Source organism: Triplophysa rosa, linkage group LG16 (assembly GCF_024868665.1).
Source record: "Triplophysa rosa linkage group LG16, Trosa_1v2, whole genome shotgun sequence".
Classification (NCBI taxonomy): Eukaryota; Metazoa; Chordata; class Actinopteri; order Cypriniformes; family Nemacheilidae; genus Triplophysa; species Triplophysa rosa.
In genome coordinates this window covers 12,275,263-12,298,959 of record NC_079905.1, presented here as the reverse complement: position 1 = coordinate 12,298,959, position 23,697 = coordinate 12,275,263, and the positions used below count along the sequence as shown (strand labels likewise).

At 38.9% G+C, this 23,697-nt stretch overlaps 1 protein-coding gene across 1 annotated transcript in view; it reads right to left on the bottom strand.

The window, feature by feature from the left end:
* csmd2 (CUB and Sushi multiple domains 2) overlaps positions 1–23,697 on the bottom strand; it is a 284,836-nt gene that overhangs the window by 109,793 nt on the left and 151,346 nt on the right. Inside the window, exons 10-15 of the mRNA XM_057354048.1 lie at positions 20,357–20,478; positions 13,749–13,852; positions 12,902–13,014; positions 5,263–5,445; positions 2,520–2,846; positions 518–712 (exon numbers count right to left, since the gene is read on the bottom strand). Coding sequence (XP_057210031.1) covers positions 518–712; positions 2,520–2,846; positions 5,263–5,445; positions 12,902–13,014; positions 13,749–13,852; positions 20,357–20,478 — 1,044 coding nt within the window. The remainder of the gene's footprint in view (positions 1–517; positions 713–2,519; positions 2,847–5,262; positions 5,446–12,901; positions 13,015–13,748; positions 13,853–20,356; positions 20,479–23,697) is intronic.

The window sequence follows — 23,697 nt, the reverse complement described above, 5'->3', positions numbered from 1 at the left end:
TTGTGTTTTCAAAATTTTGCTATGTCACACCATAGGACACATGTACGATTTACTCGTCAACTACCCATGCATGTGTAAGTAGTATTCACATTCATTTTGTATTCATAAACACACAGACATAAATGATGTAAACGCAAACTTTTATTCTGGATGCGATTAATCACGATTATTTGCTGAACAGCCCTAGTAATTTTATGAAAAAAGATATGATGTAAAGCACTAGGCTCTGATCTGTTAACAGTTCTTTAACATGTCAGTTTTTCTTTATTATTAACAATTCTGTAACTTTAATCTCTCTGACATAATATGTAAGAATTCATTTGCAGAATGTTTGGAGGAAGCCATTGGGAAACATGAAATGCCTTGAAAACAACAGCCCTTCCGTAATTACAATATCAAACCAAAATACAATTTACATAATAACATAACATATATTTATAATAATAAGGTCAAACAGAAACAAATTCCACTATGAATTTGCATATTTACTACTTTATTTACTATAGAAAGGACAAACCTTCACAACGTGGCACAGCGTTGTCCCACACAACATTGCCATCTTTAAGGATGCAGGAGATGGTCTGAGAGCCGTGGGTCTTCACAAACCCTTCCTCACATAGGAAAGAGATCGAGCTGCCAAGCTGAAGACTCTCACCGAAACGTTTTCCATTCACTGGAACTCCAGGATCAGGACACTCGTTATGCCGAAACGCTGCACGTAAAAAGAAAAATGTATTCATTCAACCTTTTTAACTGAACACCTAGAAAAAGTAGAAGTAGAATTTTGTTACAATTTCCTTGATGAAAAGCTTTGAGGAATGGTGCAAAAGATTCTGCTTCCGTGAATGAAAAAGAGAAAACCTTGTACAGGTCTAACATAAATTAAAGACAGAGCACTCAATACAGCCACTGAACTGAAAACGTTGTGCCTCATCGTTTCAGTAGAATAACGACTCTAATTCATTTTAGTTAGAACAAAATATTGATTAATGTGCCTTCCAAAGTTCCTTGGTTGAGTGGGAATCTCGGAGCCACTCGGTGCCCGTCGATAGGACTTCAGGGAAGATGATGCATTACCAGACGACAAAATCTCTCCAGCAAATCTGCTTTCTCCTGTAGCTCAACAAGTAGAGCATGCCGCTAGCAATGACATGGGTTCCACTCCCAGGGTATACCGTACACAACACTAACTACTAAATGTATACCTTGACTGCACTAATGTGTGTACTTACACAACTATCTTTGTAAGAACCAGTTGAATTTTATACCAGCAAAGTGAGGACTAAAAGAATAAAGTGCAGAAGGGATGACGTTTATTGTTGGCCAACTCATAAGCCTATGGATTTTTCCAACAGACTTTTGGAAGATTGCAGAAAAAAGCTCTCTGATAAACAAAGGTTTATGCTACTTACACTTTTTTTCTATCAAAGTAATCTTTACAAATGAACACAACATTTGCTCCTTTTGAGGCCTAAATGCAACCGCCAGAAGTAAAACATGATGCTATAAACAGACTACACTACGGTCGCTCGATATCAACGTCACCACCACCAACCCTCCGACAACTTTTTCAAACGTACTTAAAAACATGGTCCCTGATAAGTAATTTTTTTAAGATGTTGCATTATTTGTGAGATTTTTACGCGTGATGGCGGTTGACATCCCCGACAATGACTGTAGTCGCTTTTAGGAAGTTGTTATAAACTGCCGTTTTTAAGACACATAAAAGCTTAAAAAAATCATGAGCGGGTAATTACTGCGATGTTTTATTTCATAGAATAAAACATGAAAATACTTAAATGCTTTGTTAACCACAGACCTTATTTCAGACAGGTTTTGCATGGAATATACTCTATCTTAGCTGGTCTTCACTTCCTGACACCCCTTTAAAGTGCTGTTAACTTAGAATAAATCATGCAATATCATGCATGACATTATGTATAACCCAAGCATTGTGCATCTCATCAATCATCATTAAATTATGTCAACAAGCTCTTTGATGGAGTTTGCCACCTCTTTAATTAACAAGAATGATGTGGATGTTCCTCCCACCTCTCAAAAACACAGTGCACAGGGAGTCGTACTGTGTGCTATCACCTCCCGAAAGCTTTAATTAACTCTTTCTTTATTTAATCATAAACAGATTTGGGGAAGAACTAAAGAATTCGGTTATGGGTCCTGTTCACATCACCTCAGTGAAAAGCGTTCACTGACAGATTTCTCAGACATTCAGTTCTTGTAAGTTCATGTAAAGTTCTTGTTTGAATATTTGTGCAATATACAGGTTTCCACTGGGAAGAAAACAAAACCTTTCTAACAAAACAGTTTCTAGTATCCTAGAAACAAGTAGATGCAGCTGTTGATACGGCTGACAAAATGTTATCTGTCATCTATTATACATCGTAAAATACAAATTCACGCCTCCAACTGGAGTTTTGAAACAACGGGTTTACCCAAAACAACCTCAATGCATCACACATGTATTCCACGAAAAGAATTAAAGAGACGCTGAAACGTACTGGTGAAGGTGATGTTGAAGCCGCGATCTGTGTAGGTGTGATCGGTCAGAAACTCAAGCCGGGCCACGTGGCCGCTGGTAGTGATGGGTGACGGCAGCACGTCTCCGGAGAAGGTGCCCAGAATGGGCGACTCTGCCTTGCCCCCGTCTTTAATGGACAAGAAATCAAATTGCTTCTCCATGCTCAGGTCATTGAAGGCCAGGTTGATGCGGCTCTCGGGTTTGGCGATGATCAGCCACACGCAGTGCATGTTGTTGCCATACTCCTGGGGGTAGTTTGGAGACAGCAGGACTCCAGATGGAGTTGTAAAGTTGAAGAAACAAGAAACTGTGCAAAGATATAAACAAGAGATAGTTAGACATGGGAGGCTTTCTACATCATACATATTATAGAGCAATCTTGCAGAATGCAACAACAGCGTTTGCCTATTCAAATCACAATGCAAAGAGATATGTAATTGCTCAAAACAGAAAAGAGGTAAGTATGAAATTACATCTTGCAGGATGTACAAAGAGTTCTAGTGACAAAAGAACCCAAGACCTTGAGAAATCAGTTCTTTATTTTGAATATGCATGTTGAAATGACTCATTTCTTGCTTCTAGGCTTTCTGCCCTATGTAACAGCAGAGGTCAGCTTTCCTAAAGACGATAATAGGTAAAATAACTCCCCTATCCTAACTTAATGTGCAGAGACAACAATAAGAAAGCCATTTGTAGGTGTCATGATCCTGTCCCTCTTGTCCAGAGTTTCCTAGTTTTGTGGACAGGGTATGACAGTACCACGTCTTGTGTGGAGACATGTGGCTGTTTGTTATGACTTTGCGCCATGTGTCCTCCTGTCTCGTCTCTTGGCCCCGCCCCCTTGTTTCTCCGTTAGCGTCCCATTAATGTTTCATTCCCCTCACCTGCCCCTTGTATCTTCCCGTTAGTTTTCCTTTAGTGTTAATTCCTGCCACCTGCCCGTCACCTGCCCTGAATTACTGTCCTTGGTTATTGTCCCCATTTCAGTGCCTCTCGTCTCTTGACTATCAAACTCATTTTGTTAAAGCATTCTGAATAGCCTAACATCAAAAATGGCTCAACCAATAGAGTGCGTCTGAGTCGAACTATCTGTCGACCAATGGCAATAATTTTACAAATTCATTCTGTAAAACTGGTGCAAAAATAATATACTTCACTTTTAAATTGTAAGAGGTCTAAATACAGTAACACTTTACAATAAGGTGCTATTTGTTAACAATTAGTTTATGCATTAGCTAACATAAACTAACAATGAACAATAATACAGCATTTATTAAAATTTACTCATGTTAATTTCTGCATTTATTAATACATTAATAAAATCAAATGTTGTCACTGTTGACATACCTTATTGGAAAGTGTAACCTTAAATACCCTAATATAAAAGGATTTATAAAACACAAACCCCTTAGTAATACCGGAACTAGACATAAATAGAAATAATAAAAAGTCTAATTTCATTATATAAACAAAAGAAGATCCCTTTTTCAATGCTACTACTAAGAAAGAGATGAGCTTAGTGCAGTCAATTGTTAAGCTCCATTTAAACCTTTAATACCTTTTTGTTATTTTGCGATCTCCTAATATGTATGCGTGTGTGGGTCCGTGTGGTGTCTACGGCAGAAGACAATGAGACTGAAGACATAGCAAAAGAAAGAGAGTGTTTATCTGCAGGGATTATCCACACACCGGCATTAACTCATTTTTAGGATTTGGGACAAAGCTGAGAGGCCAATAACCATCACTAAATAGCCACGGGGAGGATGTAATTGAGCTCGGTGGTGGACTGAAGACAAATTGTTATGCTTCCACGTCGTATGAATGACTTCGCTGTCTGAGCTAATAATAATGTCATAAAATAGCAGAATGCAAAGTTGTAAGTCAACTGTATTGCCGTTGATGTAATAGGATGGGCGCCATTATAATGACAAATGAAGACAGGACGGGAAACCGATAGTATGCATGAGTCAAAATAATAGAGAAATGATAGCAAAACAACTTAGTCTAATGCTAACAAATAGCATTGCACTTTTTGACAGTGTTCAAGCTTTTAAGTGGCTGTAAAAACTTTATTTTAGCAAATAGCAGCAAAGCATCTAGGTGTCTAGACAAAAAGAGTCTTGAACAGGGAACTGTGACAGTGCTTCAAAATGTTTATGCTTTTTGATTATTATTGTGTCCAACTATGTGATAAAAACAACATCATAGACATCGTATACACAACATCACAAACTCATAACGCGACACCTAATTTAATACAATATTTAAAATAAAACACCAAAAAATGCACTAAAACGATTAAAATGATAGTCCTTGCACTAAAAAAATAGAAACTTTTTTACATAAGATTGATAGCAATGCTTTAGTGGCAACCTGCATTTTCACAAATGAGTTCATATATTATCCTTCCCCTCTCAAATGAGCTTGATCTCAGTTCAGATCAACTTGCTAACTTTATAACTCCAAGTAAATAAAGCCATCAAAAGACTCAAATGATGACTGTAATGAACTGTCAGTCTGGCTTTAAGTTGAGTTAGAGTAAATGATTTAATGGTTCATCCGCTGAGAGGAAATATCTGGGAGCAGGGACACACTGTACGATAGACGCAGCCATTAGATTCACTTTTTGACGTGCCCGGACAGTAATAACGGTGCATCAGCCTCCCAGGTGTGATGAGGTGGGAGTGAAATGTATTGCATTTTGGGTAACATCTGTCACTTACACACGCAGCTTGGCTTCTTGGCTGACCACTGATTATTTTTCTGGCAGGTAATGTTCTTCTTTCCTACCAGCTCAAAGGCTGGAAGGCACTCAAAATACAGCTTGTCACCATGTCGAAAGCCCGAGCCTTCTCTCTTGCCGTAGGCTGAGATTCCTGGGTCGCCGCAGCCACCCTGGTCAATTTCTGTAAAAAGATAAAGAAATTATATTACATTATATTGTAAACATTTAAATAATTTTATAGGATGTCAATATCCTTTTTTCACCCATTTTTCAATTGCAATATTTAAAGGTCCAATGTGTCCCTTTACGTGGTATCCGCCATTTTGTTTCTACAGTAGCCCTAAACGGACAAACTGCGTTTCGTAAATACTTTATCTTCTTCATGTGCTGTGTCAGCCACCGTAGTGCTTCGAAAGGGAAGGGTGGTGTGAGCAGTTGGTTGCAATTCACAACCTCACCTCTAGATGCTGCAAAATATCACACACTGGACCTTTAAGGTTTTTTGGACAGCAGTTTTTTCTTTCATAAATTCACAATTTGTCTATTTCACAAAATGCAAAGCATATTCAGTCAAAGTGCCATCTTTGATGCTCAAGTGGAGTCTCAGAATGGCTTGCTCTCCTAATGAATTGACTTTTTTCCCTCTATTTGCTTTATACCGTCACCTGTCTCTGAATGTCAGGGCTCATTTAGAAGCACGAGGCCAATAAAAAAAAGACCAAGACAGAGAGAAAAAGGAATCAGAAACATAATGACTTACAGGTGAATGTGTTTAAAAACATCATTACAACAAAGCACAACAAAAATGTTATATCCTGCATTTAAATAAAAACGGTATTGTGTTATTCAGCCTTCTTTACCTCTGTACTATATATTGCCTAATAACAAAACAACATTTCAAGCACAGCCTATAGAAAAGCTTGCATGTGTAACAGAACGTGTGGCGGTCTCCACCTGACCTTGAATTTCAGGCCTATGTCTTGAAAGAGCCAATATACCCTGATATTAAGGAATCGAGAGTGTTGCACGTACTCTATATCTGGCCTTGTCTCCTTACTTGACAAATGTTACGCAGCCAAGTTATCCCTGTGGGAGTGTTTATATGCGTGATTCAATAAGTACCCTTGCTAACACTTTGTTACAGCTATCTTTTGCCCGGTGACAAACACACTCTCTCTAGGACATCCGTAAGGGCTGCCATTTGTTATTTACCCACAGCAATTTTCCAATGATTTATTCATGAGTCACTTTCCTTTTCTAAATCCCAGAACACAGATGGAAGTCATTGACTTCCTAATGAAGGATTACTAATAACGCAGGAAGGCATGGGATAATTCCATTTATCCTCACACAACATACAAGTCCAGAATTCTCTTTTCCTGGGCACATGAAATTGAAAATATAGTAACTATTTTATGTTCTAAAAGAGCCATCACTTCAACATGTGTTGGGTATTATTGCTTCTGATATGCACATTTTAATTCACCGAAATCCTACAAAGTATGCTGTCTCTCAAAAACATGCGTTTTCTCTTTTTTGTCACATCCATAATGCATTAATCTCACTCTTTTAAAATCGAAAACTCGTGCATAGATGGATATTTGTCTGGACTCTATCATCAGAGGTTTAGTCAAATATAAACAGATGGTTCAATATATAGGTAATTAATGCATTCTCTGACCATTTATAATTCATGTTTTGTATAAAAATGTCACATCCGTAACGCTGGAATTGGCCATTTGTAGCAAATGTGTTTAAAACAAGTGTGGGTATGAGGAAAAGAGCTTAAAGTGACAGACCTAAAACCTCTAGTGTACAGCTGAGGGGGAAATGCTGCGGGCATGCCCACCTACTAAAAACCAAAAAGGGGCCATCTGCTTTTTCATTATTCGTTAATGCTACTTTTAAAATGTAATTTTTCAATATTGTGTTATTCATTAAAGTAACTACATTATTTATGCAACATTGTAACAGGTCAGGTTACTCTTGAATAATAGTTCTCACTGAGTTTCTCAATGAGACTCTCTCTTCTCTATAGTGGATGTGCTTGCAAGCTTTTATATTATTGGAAGTGATGCTTTTTTTTGCTGTGTTTATTCCCCAAAGTGTTTATTCCCTCAAAAATAGTTTCTAACTTTTAATGAATCTTAAGTGCAGTCAGACAGGAATCATAACAATAAGAAACAATGTATCACACTTGGTGTGTTACATTTTTTAACCTAACAGTGACCTAACAGAGTTGTTTAGCAGAAATGTCACCACTGTTAAGTCAACAATTCTGTTATTTTGTCTGATATATACGGCAGCTGCATTTCTAGCAGAAAGAGTTCAACAGAGACACTATTTTCACGATCTAAGCACATGGTTTAAAGCGCACGGCGCAGATGCACTCAGGGCATGTCCGAATCCACTTTCGCTAATTTAACGACGGGAAAACGGTCGGCGCGCCCGGGCGCATGGTCTCAACAGGTTGTCCCGATTCTCTTAATCAGTAATGGGTGTTTTGTGGGCCAAACATGCAGTAAACCAATCAGAGTCTCATCTTCCATTCCCTATAAGAGCCAGTTGCACTAACGCCATGGAGGATTTGCTATTTACACGGCGGAATTCGGAAGAGCAGACACTTCTCCAGAAAGGAAACGCGTCTGCTCATGCGAGAAGTTAAAGTGCACAAGCAGACCGTCTACAGGACAAGCCGGATTTTATCTTTATGTCCAGATTAATAATATTTTACATTGTAATCCATTTATTTGTAATATTTGGCATTATTGTGTGCTGCTGAGCTTCCCTCTGTGTGTAATAAGCAGAATGTACGAGCGCTGTGCACCCACCTATAGGCGCACATTCCTAATGCGTGCTTTAAATATGACTTTAAAAAAATATTTAAAAAATATATATTTTATATATTAAAAAGAAAATATTTTCAGTTCCTCAAAATAGCAACGTGCCAACAATGCGCATGAGCACACCTCTTTTTTAGACCAACACGCCCATGGGCTCACAAATGAGCGCAAATGCATTTGCTATTTAAACAAAGCGGCGCAGGATGTAAAAATGAGAACTGCGTCAGGCGGAAACTAGCAAAAACACTTGCGCTGCGCCTTGTGCCGGGTGTACAATAGGGCCCACTCTGTACTTTATTTTAGTTTACAGCAGTATTTTGACTCTGAATGCCACTGATAAAGCATGACGCACTTTTACTCCCATCACGCTCACAAATACTAAAACAACTCCTACAATGCTTGGGCACCTTCAATGTATGTGCTTCTAGATTTAGTTATGAATAATAATATTGCAAACAAGTAACACATCACCTAATAACGGGAAAAATGCGTATGTAATCTCCCCAACACTAGTTACAATGTTCTGTTAAAGTCCCCTGTGGTGAAAATCAAGTTTTTAATGTTGTTTATACATCTAGGTTGTGTTTTAATAAGCTTTAAGATAAACCATGTGCAATTTCATAATTTTAAACCATCGCAGAAAATTTTCTCCATAAAACTGCAGTTTACCAAAGACAGTTAAATCAGTTACATCATAAGCCTGTAACCAATCACGTTATGTAAATTTAAAAGCATAAATAAATTATTATTACTGTTAAATCTTTTACATATGCTATTTTAAAGCCTAAAGATAAGTTTTCAGTGATAACATTTTCGAATGCTGAGGGACTTTAAAGGTGCAGTGAACTGGCTGTTTTTATTGTTTTATACTATTGTCTGATGTCTACTTTTGACGTTCGCGTGGTTTTTACATTCAAAAACATCAAAATCAATAAGTAATAGGCTATTTTCTACCCTGGTTTTGAGGCCGGCTGGAGAAACGCTAGGTTTTTAAGGGCGGGCCGCACAGAAGACTTGGAAGTAAACGCCCACTGCTATGATTGGATAGCAGTTTGCGTAGTTGACTTAGTTGGAGCCTTCTGTGAATTTGGTTAGACACGTAACGTTACGTAACTTGATTTTACTCAAATTTACAGACTTATTTCCCGGATGTGATGGCAAGGCTTTGCGTATAGTTTGTATAGCCTATAGCTGTATGGTGTTTAGTGATATATGACCGTACATGTCAGCATTTAAGACCCGCGAACCGGACAGAAGATCACCGCGATCGCGGGTCTCAAATGTTATAGTTTTCATGATAAATAAACAAACAAACGGTAAACTCCCGGCCAAAATGACCCAGCACCAGAAATAATATCAAAACACTTCAAAAACAGCCTCCATTATTCGCAAACGGTGGATAAAACCTTGAAAAATGATATATGAGCCCGCCAAATCACAGAGATGCCGATTACAATTATTACAAATGACTAGAGGTCCCCAGGTAATACTATCAGGGCATATCAAGCGATCTCTAACAACAATAGTGACGCATAGTACAAGAATGTTTTACTCACATAAGATTGCTGCGCCATTCCTATCGGATCCAATATTGACGGCACAGCACTGCTTTTTCATTTTAGTCTCTCTGCAAAGACTTGTTCATTTTCAATCTGCGTTGAAATGAAGCGAACAAACACTCAATGTTTTCCCCACGTGAGCTGGAACGTCTTTAAAAATGAAATTCAACCACTCATTCCTACTGTGGGAATCCGAAGGAAGGTTATGCAGCGACTGTTCTTCCACAACCAGGCACTGCACAATATTTTGCGATCTTTAACGGCATGATGCTTACACTCGCTCTATCTGGTTCCGTGCAGCTCGTGTTCAGTACTGTCATGCGTGAACCAGTGGGCGGGGCTCGAGAAGTAGGCGTTGATATTCTTCTGTGGAGGCGGTGTTCAACCTATCTATGACAGGTGCATTCCAGGACCTGCCGTTCGCTGAACCTCGTGTCAATAACAGTTGTTATTTCAGTAACAAGGGCGTTTTCATTCTGACACTTACAGGATGTTCGCTTGAATACGATTCCCTCTCATATAACAAAAGCTCGGGTTAAAATTGTGGTCCTAGTTCACTGCACCTTTAATGTTAATAGAAAATCAGAGATTCTCAAATGTCATTTAGTCTTAGAATAATGAGGTTAAGGGTAAGTTGGAAAGTTCTGTAGAATATAACGGTAAGTTACTAAAGAGAACATCAGTAAAAAAAAACACATCAAGGATTTCCACCAAACCCTGAACATTCTGAGCAATTATGCTCGGAAACACAAAAATTGAAGATGCAGTATTTCAGGCTTGAATCTTGTCTTGAAGGCAGGGAGGCAGACGTTCAAAGAGAATCCTCAACTTCATTAAGTGCCTTTCATTGTTTTAATCATGCTATGGTATGAACATTGCCCCACTTTCCTTTAATGTTTCTGCTACTCAAAAGGAAGCTCAAAACTCCAGGCTTGGAAGCGTATTGTGAATTTGACAGCAAATATTGGTTTGAAACGATCCCTCCACCCCTCCCCAAAATAAAAACGATGCTGTTCTCCTTTCTAATCAGACATACAGATCCACATTCAGAAAAGAGAAAATTAGCAGTCACTCTTGCACGATATCCTCCTCGTCCCAAGGCCCCCATTCCTACAAGGTTAAACGCTCACAGTCTGCTATGATGACCTGCGCCACATGTGCGGAAAGTATAACGGTAAAGGGAAAAATAGAAAATAAAAAAGGAAATAAAAGAAGAACATGCTGTGCTTGTACTTTTAACAGATCCCCCAAGAGTCCATCAAATAGCAGGATGCCACCATGAGCACAAGTAAATTGGGAAATGTGCTCAGAAGAAAACATATGGTGCAAGATTCCCCAGGGAGGTGTGTAAATTTGGGCTTTATGTGTACAGTATACCATTGATGTGGGTGGCTGGCATGAGATACAGCAAACTGATGACCTCATTACATTACACCTACTTCACCCTGATATTATTTGCAATCACTGAGATAGAGTAAATAAAATAAACAGGCACTGAACGCCTCTCATGTCCATCCATATGATTCAATACGTTATAAGTGGCTGTTGTGTTGTAAACATTAAAAGAGGAAAAAGAGAAGGATTATTTGTTATTACAGTGATGGATCATCAGTGCACAGTGACATCACCAGGGTCAGAGGCTACAAGTGAGAATATTCTATTAACATGGTAAGTAACCATTATATAGTATAATCACGTCCTTAAAAATACGTTTTTTGTACTTGTTTTTTCTTTTACAGGTCATCTACAAGTACTGCAGAAAACTTCTGACACAAGCTACAGGCTAAACGCTTCACCGTTAAAACAACAACAACAGAAAATGTGCTGGCAAGACATTTTTCCTTTTTTTCCCCTAAAATTTCCCTAAAGCAAAATTCAATACAGTGCAAAAATCAATAAAGAAAATGTCTTCATATTAATACAGTATAAGGTGGCCTATTTGTACAGATTTTTTACAGTGTTTCATTACTCTGCATTTAAATTAGTTTATAATAGTTCATGATGTTACATTTAATTCTTAAAATCTTCAATTACTACATTTTTTATATATATTACAATGCTGTAAATCCTAGGGATGCCCCGAGCCGATCGCAGATCGGGGCCGATCAAGGCATTTTTAACCTGATCGGGATCGGCTATATTTTGCCAGATCATTTCCGATCACCTCTGCATTGCAAGTTTCGTAAACGAGAGCGCGAGCTGTGACAGCTGTGTCTGCAGTGTAGAAATGTGCGCTTGTAATTTCTGCAGCGCGAGCATTCCGCAAGGCATTAGCACCGGAGCTTCGTTCAATAATAACAATTTAATACTAAACCCTCAAAAAAGTGGGCAGATCCAAGTTATTTACATTTAGTCATTTAGCAGACGCTTTTATCCAAAGCGACTTACAAATGAAGTAAACAATAGAAGCAATTGGAGCAATTGCAAGTTATTTATGTCAATAGCACAGACTGAACTTGCAGTATTGTGTTGAGCGTTTTAGTTTTAAGGAAGTGTTGAATGAAGCTCTGTTATTCGGTCTAATGAGGACAAACTCCTGTCCAGCTGCAATAAAAGAATTTTATCTGTACTTTATTGATAAAGAGGGCCATTTTAATGTTTATTCTAATCCTGCTATTTGAATTAGTTGAAAAGACTAATTCTGTCATTTTGTTTGCTACAATATGTCAGGCTATCATTTATAGTATGCTGAACTGTTGAATAGTAATATTTGAATAACCTTAAAGGTCCAGTGTGTAATTTTTTTGGAGGCTCCATTGACAGAAATGCAATACAATATACATAACTAAGTCATCAGAGGTGTATAAAGAGCTTACACAATGAAGCGTTCTGTTTTTATGACCTTAGAATGAGCCATTTCTATCTACACACACCGCGGGTACCCTTGCATATAATTCGCCATGTTCTGTCAGCCGTCGTAGTGTTTCGAACGTGAGGGGGAGGGGTGGAGTGAGCGGTTGGTTGCAATTCGCAACCTTGCCGCTAGATTTCACTGACTGGACCTTTAATATACCTGGAGCGTACACCTAGCACTAGTAAAATACTCAAAATAAAATGAGTCGGATCGGGGGCACAAAAAGTCAGGACATCCCTAGTAAATCCATATTTTTTGTAAATAAATGATTCATGATAATGTAAATGTAAACTCGGATGCAAGTTTTAAAAGTAAGAAACGTAGTTCATAATTAACAATCATGTCATTTATTGCATTTTTTTACCTTATTTATATACTCACCTTCGAAAGAAACCTTAAAGCCCAGAGAGCCGCTGGTGTCATCTGTTTTGAAATTAAGCCACATCTGGTGACTGGTGCTGACCACCAGATCTGGCGTCGTGGTTCCAGACAACCTTAAAAACAAAGACACATATCATTCAAAAAATGTCTATACATCACTTTTATCACTGTATATGCGCCATCATTCTGCAATCTGCACTTCTAGGGGAACACTGGGAGTCCCTGATTCTCCCAGTACAAGCCTGCAGGGACTGACAAAATCGCTCTGTGAGGGCTTACGGATCTGATAATTAAGCACATTAGACCACCGGGGGACTTCGAGTAACCACAGTGAAATCGCCCTGGGACACCGGGCCAATCAAAAGGAACACAAGCTCCTGTCCGGGCCTGCCAGAGTGCGCACTTAAACGGCATCAATAAAACTTTATGAAGACCATAAATTTCAGCGCAATTAATAACAACACACTCAGCAACGTTTCCGGAGCATCTGGTGCGGAAAACCGCATTACGGGGCGTCAATATGCAATGCACATTTAGCAGCAGGAGTGATCTTGTCCTAACATTGAGACTCATTGTGATTGACAATACAGCTCGGGATACTACTGCATTACGCTTCTGCTCGGTGGGCTGATGAAACGAGATGAAATGGAAAAGGGCGAAAGGAAGAAGTAGCGGAGGAGGAGAGGAAACGAAGGGGCTGGATGAAGACAAGACACTGGGAGATGAAAGAAGAAGACGGGGAAGGGGTTCTGCAAGCAGACAGGAGAGTTAAAGAGTGGGAGATGCAACCTGGGCGGAGATCGAGAGAGGATGGAGAAGAAAGCGAAACAAGAACAAAAGTACTCACACATGAAAGACCGTCCGCTGATCGCCGATTACCGCTCCATCTCCAACGGTAAGAGTGTCGTAGCCGCGCTCCAGCTCGAACTCTTCAAAAGTCAGCTTGATCACCTGCACACAAGATGGACCGTGGTTAACCAAAGAGCCGAGTGTGAACCGTTCACTGAACTTTAGAAGGTTTATATTGCTGTCGTGTTTGAATCTGTTGCGATTCACATTGTGTTTGCTTTTAACGGTGTTGTCTAAAGTATGGTACATCCAAATGCAATGCAAACGGTTTTGGTTAGTATTGTTAACTAAACTGGTGCCGCTTGCCAGGATGCTGACGTTTGTTTCTATAGTCTATGATATTCTGCTCTCGATAAATATAGTAAATCAATGTCAATTTTCTGCCATTTTTGCATTCGCCAAATTAGCACCACTAATTATCCAATATAACATCAGATATTTCAGACTTTTTTTGGAAACGGAAATAATATGAATTCTCTGAAAGTTTTCAATTGCCAACACTTGAGGAAAAAACTTTTTTGGCAGCTGCAGAAGAAAAACAAAAAATACATAAATTATGCAGGAAAATGAAAAGCCAAAAGAATTCATAAATAATGCAGGAAAATGAAAAGCCAAAAGAGCATCATTCTCATTCTTCCCCAAGATGAAATGCTAAAAAGTGTGTGACATTTTTATACAAAAAGAGCAACGATACAAGAAGAACAATTAAATTTGAAGGCTTGTTTCACTTCGCTCATGCTTACACCTGATAAACAGAAAAAAAAATAATGTCCTGTCTAGTCTCCCATTTCAAATTGGCTGCCACATTTCCACCAAATTCTTAATGTTTTTGGAGTGCTTTGGAGACCAACTCCTAATGAAAAAGCTTATATAAATGCAAATTGCATCCTGTGTTATGGTAAACACACTCCACAACAAACAGTGCCAGGGTTGAGGTGGAAGCATTCTAGGTAAACCACCAGCGAACAGAATTCTGTCGTCTTTTACCACCTCCAGTTCTTTCTTTTTTTCTACAGAGGGTGTGCTGCCCACCTCGAGTGAGTCTCGTCGTATCCTATTACATTAGGACAGTGGTGTGTGATTATGATTGACAGCTCTGTGGATTGGTGATTGTGATGCAAAAGGCTGGACCTACTGAGTCAATGCAGGGCAGAGCATGAAACATTACATCCATTCTATGAAACATGACATCCATTCTCAATGATTTTCTTATAAAAGTACAGCACAACCCACTGTGAAAACATACCTTGATATCATTGTATAGACTATTTAGCAGGATGCACTGTAAACAACTCTGGTCCAGAAACACTTCCTGTTTCTGTTTTTTTACACAAACAACTAACAGAACATTTAGAACTGTATCGAAATGTCAAACAAATAGCTTTAAGACAAAAGTAATAAAAATGGAAAAATCTGAAACAGGAAGTGCTTTGAGACCAGTGTTGTTTACGTCTTCTAAAATGGTCTATAGATAAACAACATATTAAACCAATTGGCATTTGCATACGAAAAGCGTTTCAGAAATAACGGTTTATAATGACTACATATAATGTCAATTCAGCTTTATAAAAACATTGTATCTTTTTTTATTGTAAATTAATTTAATTGGTTTTATATTTCATTATCCAAAGCAGGTTATCTTATGAAGGCCCTGACAATGGCAGAAACTCTACGTTAAAAAAAAGTTAATCTTTTCTAGAGTATTGCATCTTTATCAAACTAATATTTACCAAAAAGCAGCGACATTTATGCAAATATGAATGTAACCCATAAAGCTACTGTAAAAGGAATTGTACAAACCAATTTGATGGTGTGTATTTATCAAGTTATTGCATACATTTTTTAAAGGAATAGTTCACCCAAAAAAATGGTCCCCATTTACTCACCCTCAAGTTGTTTCAAGCCTGTATAAATTTCTTTGTTCGGTTGAACACAAAGATATTTGGAAGCATGTAAGAAACTGACAGATCTGGGACACTATTGACTACCGTAGGAAAAATATTGTGTAATTTTTTTGTTTTGTTGAAAACAAAATGAGACATTTTGAGGAATTTAGGAAAGCAAACAGTTCTGGGGCACCTTTGACTACCATTTACATTTTTCCAGCTATGGTAGTCAATGATGGCCCAGAACTGTCAGGTGCTAACATTCTTCAAAATATCTCCAGAACAAAGAAATGTATACAGGTCTGGAACAACTAGAGGGCGAGTATTTAATGACAGAATTTCAAGAATATATAAAAAAAACTGACAAACATTCAAAACTAAAAACAGTCTCTCACAGCCACTTCTATCAATACGGATCAACAATTTGTATAACATCATACTGCACTGTGGCTTCTCATCAAATTTCCAACTAAACACTACTGGTTATTTTACAAAGGGGAGGGGCTACTCAATACGTTTCATTCAAACTTGACGTTTTAGTGGAAATGCATATCAAACAAAGCTGAGGATTTAAAGGCACTTCAGTGGTTTTTTACTAAAAAAGGACACTTGGGAGACTATAAGACAAAAGACAACTCGAAGACAGTCTCACAGCTGACAGTGATAATGCTCAAACACAACCAAGCACAGAGCAGGACTTTTTTTGTCAAACTGGAAGTCCCCGCAGAAGTGGAGTAGCTGATAATACCATCCCACCACATAAAGAACGCGAACAAAAGAGGGTCAGGTCATTTAAAAATGAGAAGCACAACAAAAGCAATCAGCCATGTCATCTTATGAACAACTAATGTTGTGTTATTATGCCTTCCGGGATCCCTCCATCTAAAACAGAAAGCCAGTGTCTAGACTGTGAGCTAATGTTTGTCTGTGAGCTGGGGATTCAGCCACCGTGATTCCCCACATGCTGCCCTCCCTGCAGAGTTCTGTGCTTTTGTCTCTTTCTATAGTTAAAAGCTCAAGCGTTTTCCAACACCCGTCATTAGGCACCAAGGATGACATAAAGAGAATAGATCCGTGGAGGGCGAGAGCATCTTTAACTGTAGCTCAGGGGAATGTGCCACTGAGGCATTGCAGATTGGGTTCATGGGCTGCCTGAACTTTCACAAGTTTTATTTAGTTGTGTTTTCAGTTTCTTTACTGTGTTTTGGTTGACTGGACATGTCCCAAAGTTTACAAACTGACATAACAGTTTTTTTCTTGCACTTTGTATATAAATCACACAAATACTGAGATTAGGTTGAAACTGTGTATTGGCTTAAAAAGTGCAGCCAAATATAGTTTTTATATAGTTTTTTAAATATAACATTTTTAACTTCTGTGTCACTGGTGACCAAACAACACTTCAAAGTGCCACAGTGTTTTTTTTCATCAGTACACGTTTTCCCTGGTAATGCAATACTATATACACGTATACGCAACATTTTGTTAAAGGGATAGTTTACCGCAAAATGAAAATTCTGTCATCATTTACTCACCATCTTAGCATTTCAAACCTGTATGACTTTCTTTGTTCTACAAAACACAAAAGAAGATCTTTTAAAGAATGTTGGTGACAGAACAGCGACCCATTCACTTCTATTGTAGGGACACAGAACCAATGCAAGTCAATGGGTACTGCCGTTGTTCTGTTACCGACATTCTTCAAAATATCTTCTTTCGTGTTCTGTAGAAGAAAGTCAAACAGGTTTGAAATGAATGAAATTAAATTTTTGGTTGAACTATCCCTTTAATACCTAAAAGTTTGCGTTTACATGCTAAACGGCTAAGCACATGTAGGCCCACCTTAAACTCATGGCATTGGTTGAGCCAAAAGTTGACATGTCCTGAAAGTGAAACAGAGCCCCAGGCTCTTCTGGCAAGAGAAAGGAGAAAATATTTCACCATTAAAAAATTACATCTCTCTAAAATATTCAGCATGCATCGTCAAATGCTAAATGATGTCAAGCTATAGCTAGCTGTGATGGTAAAGACTTCAACAGCTGCTGGGGTCTCTCCACACAGGGAGAGTTTTTGGTTTGGGCACCAAACCAGCTGCGGCGAAATAAAAAGCTCATTGTCAGGCACATTTCATCCAGCCCTGGTTCTGCCACAGAATCAGAGCTACAGTAACCCCGTGTCTTTCCCAGGTGCTATTGTGTCAGAACAAAAATAGAATGTTATTACACGAGCGAACACAGCGCTGTTCCATCTTCATCTGTACCCTCCTCTCCAGCCAAACCTGTCCTTTACACACAGAATGAAACAACAGCGCACAAAAAAAAGCAGAGAACGTTGATAGAGTCGCTCCACCCCATTCCATTTCTCTTCGATCTCTCGCCTCCCCGACTGAGTCATGGGGACGAGGGGAGAGATTTGTAAAACCATTTATTTGAACCCAGATAAAGAAAATCTGGCAAGCGATCAGGAAAATGGCCTTGACCTACACTCCAAAGTCGTGACAGTGTGCCACAGTTTTGTCACTCTCGCGGTATCCACTTGAGGCAGTTTTCCTATTCTTTTTAACAGGACTCTCAAATGCTCTGTTTCAAACAATTCATCACACAGTTTTATGCATATTCCTGGTGTCCCAATAGTTAAAGGGATAGTTCACGCAAAAATGAAAATTCTGTCATCATTTACTCACTTTTACATCCAAACCTGTATATATTTCTTTGTTCTGCTGAACAAAAAAGAAGATATTTTAAAGAATGCAAGAAACCAAACAATTCTGGGGCACCATTGACTACCATAGTAGTTTTTCTATTCTTCAAATATTTTAAACAACTTGAGAACGAGTAAATGACGACAAAATTTATTTCTAACCTGTATGACTCTCTTTCTTCTGCAGAACACAAAGAAGATATTTTGAAAAATGTAAGTGACAGAAAACCGTTGGTCCCCATTGACTTGCATTGGTTTTGTCTCCATACAATAGAAGTCGATGGGGACCAACAGTTTTCGGTTACCGACATTTTTCGAAATTTCTTTTTTGCGATTTGCAGAAGAAAACCACACGGGTTTAAAATGACAACAGGGTGGGTAAATGATGACACATTTTTCATTTTGAAGGCGAACTATTCCTTTAAAATACCCAATTTTAACTTCAAATTACCCAATTTTAAGACAACATCAAATATGTCCTTCAAGGAGGACTCAATCCATTAATGCACTCCACTAAATTCAGTGAAAAAATCAATCCAAGATGGCTGAGCCGAGAGAAAGATTAGGTATGAACCAGTGGCGATCGGTGCCTCCTCTTCAGGGGAAGCAGGAATTCAAAATACGTGTTCAACGCTTCACGTGAACCTATGTGCATCACGCATCATGTCAAAATACGTGCCTGCTGCAGACGAGTAGAAAGAGTTTATGATAAAAGAGACGCTCGCGTTCAGAAGACACTGCGTTAACACTTAACTCTGATTACACATGAGACTAAGCGAGTATCTAGCAAACGCGAGCGTCTCTTTTATTAAAAACCCTTTCAACGCATCTGCAGCAGGCACGTATTTTGACATGACGCGCCACACACATGACGGGCTAAATACATATTTTGCCGAGCTTCGCATTACTGCTTCCCCTAAAGAGGAGTCACGGATCGCCACTGGTATGAACCAACTTGAGTATTTTGTTAAATACTGAAAAGTATTAATAAAAATAGTCCAATATAATTAATAAAGTGGATTGTTTTACTCAACATCTATAAGTGTTAAGCATACTAAAGTATACAACACTATCCTAGCAACATGCAACATACGATTAAAACCAGTTGTGAGTTAAGCAATGCAATATTTGCAAGATGAGCACAGATTCAGAGCATGTAGATCTTTCCAAATCAGACCTAGTCATTAATGAGGATTCATAACAGCTAGGATGCTGTCTTACAAGTCAGCAAGTCAGCTCACTTGGAACAGAGATAATGTTTCATTTTTTATGGGTCTGCAGATACTGGATATCATCTTTCAATATCTGTGTATCCTCCCTGCATACTACAGTGCATACACTCTAAAAAAACATTGGGTTATGTTTGTAACCCAATAGTTGGGTTAGAGATATTGGGTCGTTTTGTTGGGTTATTTCTGACGTTCATTGGGTCATTTCTGTAACAACCCAGCCAGCTGGGTTAAAATTGAGCTGCGTGAGCGGTTATTTTAAATTTCAAAGGTGGACCGGCGCCACTGCTGACAGACGAGAGAGAGGTAAGTTAATATTAATAATACTTAAATTAAACAAAAAGTGCATGCATGTGTGTGCACATATATACATGTTTGTATGCCGTGTTTTTTTTTCATTGCAAAACAAACGTACATCTCTGTAGACAGTTTTTATAATCTGCATGACTGTCGACGCCAACATTTGATTTTTACAACCATCCTATTTCAAACATAGATAAAAATAGGATGGCCAAAAATAATAAACAACAAATATAACAATAATAAGAAAACAATAAATAACATGTTGGCAAAAATAACCCAACAAATTAGTTATTTCATAACCCAACAGATTGGGTAAAACTTGCAACCCAATATATATTGGGTTAAAATAACCCAACAAGGGGTCGGTGCTATAGTAACCCATCTATGGGTTATATGTTGGGTTATTTTTAACCCAACTGTTTTTAGTGAGTAGGCATTAATGCTGAGCTCATACGAGCTCATGTTTTATGCATTTTTGGAGTGTTCACCTTGTTCGGGTCAGATGCTGTGATGATCCAAGTGCAGTTGGCATTGTTGTCATATTGTACTGGGAAATTGGGGGAAGTAATGACGCCATTTGGGCCACGGAGCTGCCCCCCACACATAGGAGCTGAAAGAAAAGAAAGATACAAGTGATTTTCACAGAATGCTATATTTAATAAAAACCAGATCATGCAAAGCAATAAAAACCTCAAAAAGTCAGTAGGCTATGCAATAACAGTATCATCAACAGATCTGCTAACAGTATGAAATAAAGAAATGTTATTGCTCTGGAATGAAATAAAGGTCAATACCCAACCAATTCAGGCTTTGAAGTGTTAACCTAAAAAAGCAACAAGACGTCACATCCCCAAACCACATAATGTAACACAGCTCTAACAAAGCGTGTCCGGTCTTTCTAGAAATATCCGTACTAATTCCAAAGGCTGCGATTCGCTTGTAGGCCTAAAGACCAATGAAACACACCCAAAGCTTCACAGATTAAAAAAGCACACATGGAAAGCTTAGCCATCGGCCGCAGTCGATATTTCACACTTGATTGTTGTTAAGGTTAGGACTTCACCTATCAGATTGTCAATTACCTCATGTGTTTGCATCAATTATGGATTAGTAATGTATTGATGACAGCACCTGGGATACCAGTGGTAATTTTACCCATTTGACAGCCTCAGCAATAGTGTAATTGGTTTTGACTACTATGCTGATTTTGCTAGGGAAGGGGTTTGTTTTTGAGAAAATAAATGAAATGCCTGGGCTATGTGAGGCTCATGCAGCTTGCGGTAGTCTCATACAGAATAACTTGGCTGCTAGGCTTATGAAACAAAGGGTGCGTTTATATTTGGCATTAACATGCGATCTAGGTGATCCGAACAAGCAGATCTTCAGACAATCAGGACACAGCGCGTTTACACTTGTCAACATCAAGTGGCTTCCGCATCTGGATAACTGATCGGATCTCTATAGTTTCCCGCCCATTATTTTAAAAAGCCTGCAATTTAAAACTAGCCTCGGTGCGGGGAGATTTCACACAACACGTATAACGGGGAGGATGAGCATGTAACAGATTTGATACGCAGCCATGTTGAACTCGAGGCAGCGGTGGGAACTAAACCATGGTTAAAACGATTAATGATCATATATGTGAAAGTATAAGCAGAGGACGTTTGTAAAATGACACAAGCTTTTGTACTTGAGCTGTGGCGGGTTTCACTCGCACACGCGCACACACACACACACACGCACGCACGCACGCACGCACGCACGCACGCACGCACGCACGCACGCACGCACACACACACACACACATACATACAGACTCTAACGGTGTTTTTAAACACACCATTTGTTTATTCATGTCACATAAAATAATCACATAAGTAGGCCGAAGTTACTATGATCAAAAGCGACCACTTACATCGTTCTCGTCTATTTGAGTTGGTTCGGATGAAAGTGACAGCGCGTCATTTCTTTGTCTGCGCCCTAAATAGCGTGTTTACTGACATCAGCTATAAGCAACACTATTCAATCTTGTTTCTGTGTGTAAATGATATATACGGTGTATTCAGAGCTCCGTTTCAAGCTGTCTTCCGGGGACGGTACGAGACACGGCAGCAGCCCTCGGGACAGCGGGAAAACGGAGAGTATATTAGGCCTACGGCGTATGCTATACAGTAAATACACACACACACACACACACACACACACACACACACACACACACACACACACACAAGTAGCCTATATGTTGGAAACAAGCTGGTATAGTGTTGCTATTCGTGTCTGTGACATGAAAATAAACAAATGATGCGTTTAAAAACACCAGTGGCGCTGTGTGTGCGAGTAAAACCCGTTCGTGGCAGTCACAAATAGCCTATGTGATGATAAAGCTGAAGTGGTCAAGAAAACATCTCGTGTGATTTGTCATACTTCCTCTGTAGCTTGCAAATAATGATACACTGTAATAAAGTATCCACGTTTATTTTGTGGGAAAATGAAGGACTGTGCAAGAGTAAACTTTCCTCTGTATTTGTCATCTGCTCCGCACTGACAGGCTTCGGACAGACGAGAGAATAATGACAGCGGGCGGGGTTTTCTGTGAAGTTGTGCTGGTAAATGTAGATAAACTGTCTGGATTGCGTTTACATTACACTGAGATCCGATCACAATGCGTCCTCGACTACCTCTGGATCAGGACACGCTGATCGGATGACATTCCGATCAGAAGCGCGTTTACACTTGTCATTTCAATGTGTATGTGGACACCATCCAGATACAGGTCGCATGTTAATGCCAAATATAAACGCACCCAAAGTGTAGATGTACAACAGTCCAACAGTTTAAATGTAAACACAAGCTACTATAAGATGTGAAGAAAAGCATGTTTATTTTTGAATTCACTGGGGATGGGCTTTGTAGTAGTAATACAAACATACCAATAAACATAATTATACACATACAATATTACACGACTGGTTAAAACATGCATTGTACACACTTAAAATCATTCAAAGAAACTGGTTTGAAGTTGGTTTATTTCATACAAGTTAATACTTCGGTTATTTCATGCTATTTCAATGACATTTTACATGGCACAAGGCACCTTATGACATCACAAAGCTTCCTTTGCTTAAGAGCTGCAAAATCAGATATAACTGCAGTTTTGTGCTGACAGTCGACAGGAGCAGTCAGGTTTTTTGTTTTTCTGCGAGACGTGATGGTTTCTTTTGCTAAAAAGGATCGCAACTCATCTAAGAGGGCACTGAAGATCAGGGCTTTTACGAAGGCAACAAAGAGGCGGAAAGTGAAGCCGTCAAGACATCCTCTACTGACCTCCTATCATCTCTGGTTTCCGGTTCAGGATCTAACGGTTCATAAAAAACCAATGGAAGTGGATGAGCCGATGGAAGTGGATGAGCCGATGGACTGGATAATACCTCTGACCATCCAGTCAACACCTTTATCCAGACCCCTTCTGAGACCTCCTCAAATTATCTTCAGGCTTGATGATGAGCCAGAGCCAATGGAGGTCGACCAGACGGTGGAAGAACACAACATTGCCACTGTTTTCAACACCTTTTTCATGTTGAGGATTTAGATGACTGCACTTCTGAGCACCAGAAAAAACCTCTCCTGCACTCTAAAACAAAATCAGTAAAAGTAGGGCACCATATACTGTATTAATATGAAGGAATTTTCCGTATTTATTTTTTACAGTTGTTTTACCTGTATTTTACATTTTGCACTGCATTAAGTTACATTTTAGCATTAACAGAAATGTCAGTAAAATAAAGGAAAATGTACTGGTAATTTTCATCCAGTACTTTATCCA